The following is a 12,989-nucleotide window of genomic DNA, read 5'->3' on the forward strand; positions in this document are numbered from 1 at the left end:
TTTCAAAATCATAACTAATCATATACAACAATGAGAGGTCAATTCCAAACCGCCCACTGGAAGAGCAGCTGCTTGGTTCATTTCTCCTACTCTGCTAAACAAAGACACCTCCATTCAGTGGATCATTGCACCTGGTTTTTCAAAACTATGAATCATAATCAAAGGCACCACAACTTGGAGTAAAGTGGCCTCAAGCAAAACTACATGATCAACGGAAAATTCTAGTCTGAAATGAATTTAATTATATCTAAATTGATCATAGTACGATTACATAATTGATGTAAAGTTTCATAAAAGAGATTAATCATATGACAAGTATAATAATATTTCTCTACTGAACAAATTTGACTGAACCCGGTAGGGATAGGACGCTTATTAATACATAAAGCCCAGTTGACATGCAAAAGAGTTGACATATTGGGATGGGTGAAAAAGAAGCATCCTATGCAAGATTCTTGCATGAGAATGAATGAATGAGAGATTTATATTGGTAAGCAGACGATAGATCTGTAGTCAGAGTATTAGATACAATGAGTTGATGGGTGGTTACCTGAACTTGGACTTGTCAACCTACCTTGCTCTTCCCAATGCACCCAAATAATTCTTCTTTGATTAAGGGTTTGTGCTTCACTTGTAACTACCATTTATAACTGTTTTAACTTTTGTAGTAATTAAAAAACACCCCTCGTCCTTGTTTGCCTATAAATATACCACAAAGTTGTGTATCTCCCTCACAATAACAGGAAAACAAGAGAGAGAAAGAGAGAGGAGGGAAGAGAGAGAGAGATGGAGATCCCTGTGTTGGACTTCAGTAAGCTTGAGGGTGAGGAAAGAAGTGAGACAATGGCAAGTCTCCACGATGCATGTGCAAAATGGGGTTTCTTTATGGTAATGAAACTATAGTATAAGACTATAAGTTGTTATATCTAGGTAGCATTTACTGCAATGATCTTAAAATAACAGTGTTTGATACCTGCAGATTGAGAACCATGGAATTGATGTGGAGCTTATGAAGAAGGTGAAGCTTTTGGTGAATCGGCATTATGAAGAGAACCTGAAAGCCAGCTTTTATGACTCTGAGATGGCCAAGAACTTGGAGAATGGTGGATATATCAGTGACAAAGATTGGGAAAGCACCTACTTCATTTGGCATCGACCGTGTTCTAACATTAATGAGCTTACCAGCCTCTCAGGCGACCTCCAGTAAGTTATTGTGAGAATGTTATTCTCCTGCATCCAAAGGACAGATCACTACTGATACAATCCAAACATTTACTAAAATAAGAATCAAGATAGTCGAATAGATGGCTCTATTCCAACATAAACGCATAACAATGTACGTAACTGCCATATATTCATTTGGCTAATAAGTGAAATGTACATGCAGCAATGCTATGGACGATTACATTGATCAACTGATTAAGGTAGCAGAAAAAATTTCAGAGCTCATATGTGAGAACCTGGGAATAGAGAAGAATCACATAATGGAAGCATTTTCAGGAAGCAGGGGTCCTTCTGTAGGAACAAAAGTAGCAATATACCCGCAGTGTCCGCACCCTGAACATATAAGAGGACTTCGGGAGCACACGGATGCTGGAGGTATCATCCTCTTGCTCCAAGATGACCAAGTCCCTGGTCTTGAATTTTTCAAGGACGGAAAATGGGTGAAAATTCCACCTTCCAAGAACAATAGACTGTTTGTGAACACCGGCGATCAGGTGGAAATATTGAGTAATGGAGCATACAAGAGTGCTTTGCACCGTGTTATGGCAATGAAGGATGGAAACAGACTGTCCATTGCAACATTCTACAACCCTGCAGGAGACGCGATAATTTCTCCAGCTCCCAAGCTCTTACTTCCTAGTCATTACTGCTTCCGTGATTACCTGAACCTTTATACTAAGACCAAGTTTGGAGACAAGGACCTCAGATTTCAGTCCCTGAAGAACATGGCCAATGGACACCCAAGCATCCTCACCGGAGAAAACTGATATTTGCCCTGCTATATCCAATAATAACTTTCTCCTATGTTCTAGTTCTCTTCATCTCTGTGTTTCTATTTTTACCTTGTCAAAGTCAAGAGAAGCTGCTGTCCACTGCTTCCTTAACTTTTTTCTTAATGTTCATAAACTGAATTTTTCAGTAATGGGCTGGTTATGTTTAGATGCATTCACGTTTGTAATCCCACAAAGAAAAGTATTTAAGAGTTTGTGAGATGTGAACTCTTAATGGTTTATCCTTCAGGTATCCTATGAAAATTCACCTTTTCCATCTTTTGAATATTGGAAAGCTAGTGAACACAAGAATTCCTATATTGGAACAAGGTAATAGCTAATGTACCATAATTGGCATTTTATCTGTACATAAACTGCACATACTTATTTGATCTGTAAATAAAACTGTACATACTTATTTATCCATTCTCATTCTACACAAAACAAATCCATGACCTTGAATAAAAGATGATACAGGTCTTACATATCCCAAACATATGATTTGATTTCCAGCTGCCTTTTCTTATTTGTGCTTATCCAATGTTCAACTCCATGCTTTAATTAATATCCAACGTTTTATTTGGTCGAGGGACAGCCCAGAAGGAGAAACATTGTCTCTAGAGCTGAATCATCGCAAGGCTGTTTTTCATACTGCAAGACATGATAAATTTTCCATCCATATTTGGATGAATACTGAAGTCTTGTGGATCCAAACTAAAAACAGAAAATTACCAGTGTTCCTATGAAATAAGCAGGTAAGAAAGCACAGGACTCCACTTAAAGCTTTTGATCAGAACTTGATTTTTGAGCAAGATCTCTGACCTCTTGAAAAATTTCACACTCCACATGAGTAAAAGCCAAAGCACCTAGCACTTAAGTTTACCAGAATAGAGTAAGTTACAAACCAGACAATTTCGATAATATCGATTTGGTAACCAGGGTATTAGTGTTCTCAACGGCAGCAGTTAATAAAAGCTTGTGTGGCTTCAAAAAGGGAGCACATTTGTTGACTAGGCACAATAGAAAATTGCAAAACTTCAAAGATTTTGAAAACCTATCAGTGGATTCGCGGACGTGGTAAACAAGTTGATCAACTGAATCTTGCGTCAAATGAACATTGTGGTTCAAGATGTTTTGCCATAAACTAAACAAAGAATCCGTCCACACCAATTCCTCACTGATCAAACATCGCTGGCGGGGAAGGCAGACAAATCCCCGCGCATCTTTATCTTCGCAAAGCAGTTTTTGGCAGAATGAAGAAACATGACCAGGGTGCAGGGATTCTTTAATTATTCTAGAAATCACATCGCATATGGGGTTGTTTATACCCTCATTTCGTAGAATTAACGGAAACAAAAGGGCATACTCAGCAGCCGTTTGATGAGCCTTGCAATACTCTATTGTTCTCATCACTAGTACACGAGAAGCTGGTTCACTGAGGACTAGAAACTTAGGTAGGACTATCGAGCATAAGATATGAGCTGGCCAACCAAGTTCATAAGTTTCACTTCCATCAGACAATTCAGAAATTAAAACTGCTGCAGTCTCATCATCTGCACTCCATGGTTCAATCAAATCCAAAACTACCAAAGAATTTTGTTTGCTTTCGAAACAAAGTTTGTGAACTTCCTTCCCCAATTCCACAGCTTCTGAAGTAGACTCTACATTTAGAAGCCGAGATTTCAAAGATTTTGCCATTTGCTCGACGTCAATGGCTATATAGTCATCAAGCTTCAATTCGTCCACATCAACCTCTAGCATCACTTCATCAAATTCTTCTTGTTTGCTCTCCTCCACATCAATGGAAATATCATCTTCATTACCTCCGCTAGCAGTCAGCGGCATCGTCTCACTTAGTTCATCAGATGACATAGGAAGCCAAGTAAATACTGAATCACTATCTTTAGCAGTATCCCTGAGCCAATCTGGCAGCGAATAGAACTCGTCCTCCACATTTTCTTCTTCAGTGTCCAAATTGAAATGAGAAATCCATTGATAATTAGTAACGGATACCATGTCAAGCAGCCGTTGAGCAGCTTTCTTCACCCAAAAATCAAGACCTTTGCCCTCACTCAGCACAAGTCTGGCAAGTTTACACAAGTCCCGTTTGCAAAATCTCTGATGATCATATGCAAGAAATGACAAAATTCGGGCCTGAACTACAGCCGGTAGTGTTTCTATCCACATAACCCTGCTCATTAAACGATGAACACTTAACTCTAAACACAAAACAAACCAGCTTCTCAACTAGACGCACAAAAAGAACACAAATTTATGTGGGCTTACCTCTTTTCATGTGGAGAAGAAGGGTCAATAGAAGTGGTCTCTGAAGGAGCCGCGAGCAGTGAAAGGAAAGACGCAGTGGAAATGGGACTGGCGTTCGACGAAGGGTTGAAAGCTTTCTGTAACCACAGTGATGCCTCACTCTCAGGGCATGGGGAATTCACGAAAATTTCAAACAGTGGAATCCAACCCTCCATTCTCTTTGTTTTCCCTTCTGCGGAATGCACGAATAGAAAGAGATGGAGCTGGAGATCAAATTAGGGTTTTGATTTCGGAAGTCTTACATAGAGATGGCGGGAAAATCGCGCATTAAACACCCATGTGATATGATTGAGGTTTTGAGCTAAGAAATAGAACGCAATTTACCCGAGAAATTAGCGGAAACCGTCTATAAGAAAAAAAATAAATAAATTATACTCTATATTTTAAAAAACAAAGCAAATTATCCCAATCTAAATTATTGAGAATTTATTTCTTCATTCTTCTAGTTTAAGAATTTCTTCTGGAGAGATACTCAATCCAACAATGACCAAGTAAATCTATTGCAAGAAGTCTTTTCGATTTTGTGGGCGTGTAATTCCCACAGGTAAAGCAATGTTGTTCACAATTACTAAATCTCTTGAGAAGAATAAAATCGTTTTAAAAGTTTTTGTTTGATGTTCAATTCTTTTTTTATGTATTTCTGGTTCGATCCACTGTAAAGACGGGAAATTTGAGTTCGGATTCGATTCGATCGAATTTGAATAAATCATATGGCAAGTGTAATACACTAGTCGTGTAATTGGTATATAGTTCAAGGGAAGTGATCAATTATAACAAGTGTGGTACACTTACTCTGTACTTAATTAGGTTTGACAAGACCTCATTCGGACAAAGTTTTTCTTATAAAGACGTACACCCATTTAATACCTGCAGTTACACCTATAATAATAATTGTTTCCAAATATAAATTAATGATGAAAAATTGAAATTAAGTATTAGAAGCTTATATCCGACTTACACAAATTTCAAGGGAAAATTATTTTTAAAATAAAAAAAAAATTATGAAAAAGGTGTGTTTTAAAAACTTTTGAAACTTTAGGCGGAACCTGGATTTGAAATCCCGTACATTTTTTATAAAAAAATGCATTTGATACAGATTTGGGATTTTATTTTTAAGAAAAAAATCATGTCAGATTTGAATTTGAAATCTTAGATTCAGTAGAAAATATTTATTTTTTTAAATAATCATATATTGGCTTTGAATATCCCTTTTTGCATCTAATTGCACCCAATGGCCTCATAATACTTGCGCACAACTTTCCACAGTTTTGATTTGCTCTCAACCACACAATATTCTCACATTGCAAACTGCACCGAGAAATTTTTTACACTCGCTTTCAAGTGGACTTTACTCTTAAAAATCTTGCCACATTCAAGATTTTCAAAGTTTGAGTTGTAAAGATGGCCCCAACTAACAGATGGGATATCGTATGAGTCGATAGGAACCTCGAGATGTGTTGTACTGAAAAATAAAATTACCGGATAGAGAGAAGGTGGGCCCGGTTAAGCTGGTATGTTCAAATCGAACATGGCTTGACGACTCATTACCATTACTTCCAATCACATCCAACATAACTGGAATATTGAGGTCATCATCATTTTCAGGGTTATTATCATTTTGACCCTTTGGTTCATTTTCAACCTCGATTGGTTCTGAGTCCACTGGATCATTTTTTAAGAAATTATTTACTTCTAGCTCATAATACTCTAAAAAAATAATTTGACAAGTGTAATGTACTAATGGTATAGGGTTCAAGAAAAATAAAACAAGTGTCAATGTTTAAGTGGAGGCGGCTAGTTCCCACTCAGACAGCATCGAATAAACCGTTTTTACTGACAGTCTAAATATTCTGGTTGGATCACCCTGGCCCCTGGGGCTTGTGAAAGTTCGTAGCCCCACCACCGCCCTCCCCCCATTTCCCAAAGCAAACTTGCCTCCCACTTTCACACTTAAAACCCAACCCATCCCCATACTCTCCACACATTGATCATGGCAGTCAGCAACAACATCACAGCCATCCTCAACTTCGTTGCTCTTATGTGCTCCATCCCCATAATCTCCGCCGGCATATGGCTGGCCTCCAAGCCCGACAACGAGTGCATCCACTGGCTCCGTTGGCCCCTCGTCTTCCTCGGTATAGCTTTCCTCGTTGTCGCCCTCACCGGATTCGTTGGCGCCTACTGGAAAAAGGAAGGCCTTTTGGGGGTCTACTTGGTTTGCATGTTTATCCTCATAGTTCTGTTGCTGGTGCTCCTCGTGCTCGCTTTCGTCGTGACGCGCCCCGACGGCTCGTACCCCGTGCCCGGAATGGGGTTCCGGGAGTACAGGCTGGAGGGGTTCTCGTCTTGGCTTAGGGATCATATTACCGGCAATGATAATTGGGGGAAGATAAGGGCTTGTTTGGCGGATTCCCAGATTTGTCCGAAGCTTAATCAGAAGTTTATTTCCGCTGCCGATTTCTTTGCTGCGCATCTTTCTCCTATTGAGGTGAGCAAGTTGATTTGCTAATTTGCTGCTGCTTGCTGGTTGAGTTACGCAAGGATTGTTTGGTTTCTTTCTTATTTATGAGGGAATGCGTTGGTTTCTTTTGTGATGACTCCAAACGCGGTGTTGGTTTTGCCAAGAGCCAATTATTGGAGTGGTGACTGTGAGAATATTAGAGGGGTAAATATGAGAATTGAAGAACTAGAAGGACCTAATGGCAAAATAGAAAAGTTAGTCTAGAATGGGAATGTTTTAGAAAGTTTTAATTCACTAGTCATGTAGGTTGCATAATTGGTACGATATAGGAATTCGCCATTTTTAGTTAATATTTATATCATATGACAAATATACAATGTATTCAGTGGGATGAATAGGTTCTGAGTTGTATTCTGGAGGGAACGAAGGAAAATGAAGGGGTACTTTCTCTTTTTCAAGATCCTAACTTTAAGATTTTTTCGAATATATTGAAAGGAGGGGGACAAATTTGAATTTTGAAACTTATGTTTTTTTTATTTGGAGATAGTGTATATACCGTACAAAGTTGTTTGAACTTTTATCGAGCATCAAAAGTTGTGTTTAGCGGTTCTAATCTTAGTTTGGATTGTGACAAGAATGGAATGTGAACAAGCTTCAGCCGAGCCAAACACGAGTAAAACTGGACTAATTATACTAATTATTGTATTTTTTCTAATAGAGTTGCTCCGGAGTTGAGATTCAAATCTTTGAACGAAAAACGTTTTCAAATTTGGTTTGTTGTGTACATATGAAGAATCAATCTTAATTAAACGAGCTTTTAGCATTGACCTTGAATCTGTTCGTGGAGTACCTTGTTTGTTTTTCAGTGTAGTTGGAGGGAGCAAACTGTACATGTCCATAGTTTACGGGAAAAAGTGAAACTCACCTGTAGACGACAAAAAGAAGAACTATGCTTTTACTCCTTTCGTTATTGTCGTTTGTAGGACTTTGTGGTTAATGGTTTGGTTGAATTATGGACGTTAGATAATCGTAGTGCTCTCATTTTTTTCTTTTCTTGGATTGCATTATTGACTGAGTGAAGAACAGAACACGCTGGAACTTGACTATCTGTCTATACCAACCTCTTTAATTTGATTGGAACACTGCAGATGCAGATTGATTAATCCAGCCTGTTATCTTTTCTGTTTTCTAACTAATGGTGGACCCTTTGCATTTCGAGTCTTATATTGTCATAATTTCATCACTAAGACATTCCCAATATTCACTTCTCACCATTGATCTCAACTAAAATAACACCCAACTCTGTCAGCATAGCGTGCCTGTTTTCGTATTATGTTGATCAATATGACACACTTAATGTTCAAATTTAATGTGTGAATTTCTGCGGTTTCTTTAGTAGCATAACTATTATTCGGTCTTTCTGTTCTGTTCTCTCCACAGTAACATTTATAATTTTACAAAAAAAATTGAGTTACAGTCCGGGTGCTGCAAGCCTCCGACGATGTGTGGGTTCCAATATTCAAGCCCTACTACTTGGGTCGGCCCGTCTAACATTGCAGCAGAGGCCGATTGCACGATCTGGAACAACGATCCGAGCCAGTTGTGCTATAACTGCGACTCTTGCAAGGCCGGTCTGCTAGGAAACCTTAGGCATGAATGGAGAAAAGCCAACATAATACTGATCATAACTGTGGTGGTCTTGATTTGGGTTTATCTCATTGCTTGCAGCGCATACAGGAACGCTCAAACCGAAGAACTTTTCCGCAGGTACAAACAAGGTTGGGCTTAACTTAAACAGTAGCCTGACCAACACTTAGTCTCGTGTTCCACATCGTAACACTTTCTACTAATTGTTACACGCATGCGTTACCGATGAGCTGAAGTTGTGTCTTTACGACTTTTGATGTGTCGTTGTTTGTGAGTTTGTGTATATTCTTTGTAGCTTGTACTATTCTATCAAAGGTTTATGGACTTGAAAGCAAGAGAAAGGGTTTGGAGGTGGAGTGTGGAGCATCCACCACATGTTCATATTCTTGCTTATCATGTTAGAATGAGAATCTATCCCTACTCTTTACCCTTTTCCCTTTTATCTTGGAATCTCACGTTACAGTCCTTCTTTTGAACATCTTAGTCAACTCCTATGCGAATATGTGCAGTTTCTCCAATATTTATGGAGGATAGCGATGTTCTTGGTTTCTGAAAACGTACATCTCGTGTTTTGCAATTTGTGACGCCAAAAGGCAAATTCATTTCGAAATTAAATTTAGTCGATGAATTGATTATAATTGTTTTAACTATATATGAATCAAATGATAAATATATGATATTTGTCGTATAATCGGGTCAGATATTTCCACACAAAAATTGACCATATGTACTATTGAGTTTTTTTAAAGAATATAGTTTCTCATCTCTTCTCTTTTTTTGGAAAAAAAAAGTGTAAACGGTTGTGTTACTAAAAATACTGATAATATTTAACGTGGCACAATACAGACCGAGCAAAAATCAATAAAACTAGTGAGTATGGTATATGGGTAAAATATAATTTACCTCTTTATGATATTACAAATGAACAAATTATCCTTCTATTAAAAAAAAATAATAATTTACTCTAGAGTTTAGGGTGGTAAATTTTTTCATTTTAAAAAATATAGTGGATAAATTATTTTATTTTAAAAAACATAAGGGGTTTACTTTTTTCTTTTCATAGGGGGTAATTTACTTGCAATATCACAGAGAGAGGAAGGGGGGAGGGGGATAAATTGCTTTTTTTTTCCCTCTTATCTTATGGATGTGTATAATTCTTAAAAATAAATTAAACTAAAATATTATATAAATTGAATTATTAATATTTGTAGAGGATAAAAGTACTCAAAATATAATATTAAGATAGTGAGTTAATGAAAAGATTTTGATTTATAAAAAATATTGAAAATAAAGATATTGCTAATGTTAGAGGAAAAAAATGCACGAGTACAAAAAAAAAACTATCAAAAAGTAGTTATGAAAAATCATAATAAGTAAAGAAATTTAAAAAATTAATTAATCTAAAAATAAATTAAGTGGGACGCCAAAAAGATACTCTCAATAATAAAGTATAGATATTCTGGTATTATCAAATAGGATTAAATTCTTTTTACCCCTTGTATTCTGAAGGTAGTATTAAAAAACAAAAAGACCCTTCAACATTTGAAACCTTCTAACACCCTCCTCATTATAAAACATTAATCAAAATGGAGAAAAATAACTTTATGCTTATATAATAAAAAAGTAAATGTAGTTTATTATATTGGCTCATTTAAAGTCAAAATATCAATAAATATGTTACCAGATTATTTTCAGTCCCCCATAATACATTTATATTATGGTTAGCAGTCCAACATATATAAGCTTTTCGCAATGGATAAACCATCGAAACAACACATGCGCATTGTGCAACAAAGGGGAGGAGGAATGGCACGGCTATTGTGATGAGGGTAACTACCAAAAGATCAAATTGCCCTTATTTTTTAAAGAGATTTGCAGTAAAGGATAAGATCCGCGCATGAAGGCGCGGGTCAGGTCGCCCGACCCGACTTGCCTGACTCGGACCGGCTGACCTGCCTGTTTGACAGCCATTGGATCACCTGACACCAGGACAACCAGATGATGCCACATGGCACATTATCATGCGGTACCGTACGCAATAAATACCTGTATTTATGAATAATTATGGCAAGTGTATTTATCACGTTTTCTGATCTCACTAGCTCTCCACTGATCGCTTTTCTAACTTAAGTATCGAAGGGCCTTAGCTAGGGGCTACCCAACAAGCCTAACGTGTATTTTGTTCTCATGATCCACTTGTAGAAAGTTCGAAGAGGAATTCAACGACCCAACCCGAATTGTGCTACCTGCATCACATCGTTTTTTCAAATGCCCATATTCGACACGATGCATTGTAGTACACATATATAGAAGACAAGTTCAGTTTGCATGGCCATTTCGAGAATGGGATGGAGGCTATATGTCGATCGAGGGGCAGACATTCAGTTAACACAGTTCAGTTTGCATGGCCATTGTCTGTAAATATGATATTTGGGAAGTTAAATTGTGTTGAATCACTGTCTCATTTAAAAAATTAAATTGTGAGAATGCTAATACATATGAAATCGTGCATGTTCATCCTTTTAAGGGTAGTTGGTTGTAATAGATTTATTTGACATACAATAAGTCTTTATGTTTATTGTGGAAAATATGAATTTTCATTCAAGTTTTTGCTAATGTCAGCAAATTCATGAATTATACTAACAAATAGTAGGAGAATCAAATGTAAATTTTCAAAACACAAAAAATTTATGTGTAATTACACAAAAACTAAAAAAAAAAAAACGGTGTAATTATCTCTTTCTTTATTTATTTTTCTTTTTTTTGGAGGTTCAAACCTTGCACGTGAAACTCTTCTTTTAATAAATACATATCAGCAAATTTGACCCAAAAATTTTTATTTGATTTGAGTCTAATACATTTTGAATAAGCATTATTTTTAAAAGTTCAAATTGTTCTGAAATAGAATCATCTAATATTTATTATTTTTACCTAGTTGGATACATGAAATCCCTGGAAAACTTGTCCACGGGATACATGTGTTTTTAATTAAAAATTGTATTCTTTCAGACAAAAGTTGAGATTCTGTGTCCCCATACGTAATCCCCACTAAATTTTTTCATTCTACATCATGTTGCATCTTATATTTTATTTAATATAGATATATTATATATATAAATCTTTATATATGTTGCATCTTATATTTTATTTAATATAGATATATTATATATATAAATCTTTATATATGTAAAGCATATATATTACTATATAATTAAAATAGAAAATATAATATATACATAATCACACACTTATAACAACAAATTAAAACTAGCTATTAGAATGAATTAAAATTAGAGCATCAACGTGCAAAACATAAATTCTTACTCAAATGTAATTATGAAACAAGTATAATATACTTATCATGTGATTGATAATTTTTACAAATTATATATTAATTACCATACAAGTATATTATATTTAACATCTAATTAATTCAAATTCACGTCAACTCAGTATGAGTTAGAATTTTCCCATGCAAAAGTTGAAGACAATCGCAATCCATTACACACTTTAATTTCCTATGAGTTAGACGAAGAATAAGAAGCAGAAGCAGTCTCCTTCAAATCCACCACCCTGTCACCGCCGTGCCCGCCGCCGTCCTCCTCGTCGAGAACCAGATCATTCGTCCTCCTAAACGCCCCGTGCGCCACCACCACCACCACCCCAACCACCAGCCCCGCTACGAACACCGACGCGCGCGTCATCATCAGCGTAACCACCGTCAGGATCGACAGAACCACCAGGACGACCTGTTCCTCCATGGCGTACCCGAACAGGACGACGGGCTCGTCACGGAGGATGTAGAGGAAGAGCCACGCGGCCGTCATGGCGACGAACACAATCAGGGCGACGGGGTGCCATAACAGGTTGATGAAAAGCGCGAACAGAATGATCATGGCGTAGTTCACGTGGAAATAGGAGGTGTTGGTTTGGATCCGTTGGAGGGCGGCGTTGAAGCTCTCCGGCAGGGAAAAGGAGACCATTTCCTTCCATGGGCGGCGGGTCCCCATATCGGATCGGACCCGTTGACGGGCATGGACGAGAAATGGCGGGTCGGAGGGCGGCGGGGTGGTTGGGATTGTGCCGTATGTGGTGCTCATTTTGATACGGTACTGGAGAGAAAGAAAGAGATGTAAATCTGCCGGATCTAAACGGGAGAATGAAGGAGCAATTTGTCGCACAGAGTTTCAGGGAAAAAACAAAGATTTTCTTTTTTTTTTTTATTTGATTTCGTTGTATCAAAGTGTGATAGAAAATCTTTGTCTCCTTATTAGCTATTTTTTTTTTAATTTTGTTACTAATTTTAGCAATCGAGAATTGAATTTTACTTGTACTGGAATATATGTTGAATAAGTTGTGAATTAAAATAGGATCCTAATTAATTATTTGATTTACGCGTTCATTAAAAAAATACGATTTTTTATTATATCTACTTATCGTGATTAAAATTAATAATATAGTAAATATTAATCAATTATGGTTGCAGTATTGCAATTAGTTGTCCATTCTGCTAACAAGGATAAGATATTAGTTATAGCAAAATTCACGAAATTTTTTGATGT

At 36.9% G+C, this 12,989-nt stretch overlaps 4 protein-coding genes across 4 annotated transcripts; 2 read left to right on the forward strand and 2 right to left on the reverse strand.

Annotated features, from left to right (window-relative positions):
* Positions 722-2,209, forward strand: LOC105161839 (1-aminocyclopropane-1-carboxylate oxidase 1-like). The gene is made up of 3 exons (XM_011079663.2): positions 722-888; positions 980-1,203; positions 1,388-2,209. Exons 1-3 carry the CDS (start codon positions 787-789, stop codon positions 1,989-1,991), a joined length of 930 nt encoding a protein of 309 aa, XP_011077965.1. The 5' UTR covers positions 722-786; the 3' UTR covers positions 1,992-2,209.
* LOC105161840 lies at positions 2,110-4,612 on the reverse strand. Its single transcript, XM_011079665.2, has 2 exons — positions 4,281-4,612; positions 2,110-4,185 (listed from the first exon to the last, which is right to left on the reverse strand). The coding sequence occupies exons 1-2, from the start codon at positions 4,472-4,474 to the stop codon at positions 2,892-2,894; spliced, it is 1,488 nt and encodes a 495-aa protein (XP_011077967.1). The 5' UTR covers positions 4,475-4,612; the 3' UTR covers positions 2,110-2,891.
* On the forward strand, positions 6,140-8,867 carry LOC105161841 (tetraspanin-2). The gene is made up of 2 exons (XM_011079666.2): positions 6,140-6,807; positions 8,258-8,867. Exons 1-2 carry the CDS (start codon positions 6,310-6,312, stop codon positions 8,567-8,569), a joined length of 810 nt encoding a protein of 269 aa, XP_011077968.1. The 5' UTR covers positions 6,140-6,309; the 3' UTR covers positions 8,570-8,867.
* LOC105161998 (PRA1 family protein F2-like) lies at positions 11,946-12,527 on the reverse strand. Its single transcript, XM_011079897.1, has one exon. It carries the CDS (start codon positions 12,525-12,527, stop codon positions 11,946-11,948), a length of 582 nt encoding a protein of 193 aa, XP_011078199.1.

The sequence above is a fragment of the Sesamum indicum genome, linkage group LG5 (assembly GCF_000512975.1).
Source record: "Sesamum indicum cultivar Zhongzhi No. 13 linkage group LG5, S_indicum_v1.0, whole genome shotgun sequence".
Classification (NCBI taxonomy): Eukaryota; Viridiplantae; Streptophyta; class Magnoliopsida; order Lamiales; family Pedaliaceae; genus Sesamum; species Sesamum indicum.

Excerpts from the sequence above, each read along its gene's own strand:
- LOC105161839 (XM_011079663.2), top strand. The coding sequence starts at position 787 with ATGGAGATCCCTGTGTTGGACTTCAGTAAGCTTGAGGGTGAGGAAAGA. Across the intron at positions 889-979 it reads CAAAATGGGGTTTCTTTATG|ATTGAGAACCATGGAATTGA; the intron begins GTAATGAAACTA and ends TGATACCTGCAG. Across the intron at positions 1,204-1,387 it reads AGCCTCTCAGGCGACCTCCA|CAATGCTATGGACGATTACA; the intron begins GTAAGTTATTGT and ends ATGTACATGCAG.
- LOC105161998 (XM_011079897.1), bottom strand. The coding sequence starts at position 12,527 with ATGAGCACCACATACGGCACAATCCCAACCACCCCGCCGCCCTCCGAC.
- LOC105161840 (XM_011079665.2), bottom strand. The coding sequence starts at position 4,474 with ATGGAGGGTTGGATTCCACTGTTTGAAATTTTCGTGAATTCCCCATGC. Across the intron at positions 4,186-4,280 it reads TCTTCTCCACATGAAAAGAG|GGTTATGTGGATAGAAACAC; the intron begins GTAAGCCCACAT and ends TTTAATGAGCAG.
- LOC105161841 (XM_011079666.2), top strand. The coding sequence starts at position 6,310 with ATGGCAGTCAGCAACAACATCACAGCCATCCTCAACTTCGTTGCTCTT. Across the intron at positions 6,808-8,257 it reads CGCATCTTTCTCCTATTGAG|TCCGGGTGCTGCAAGCCTCC; the intron begins GTGAGCAAGTTG and ends ATTGAGTTACAG.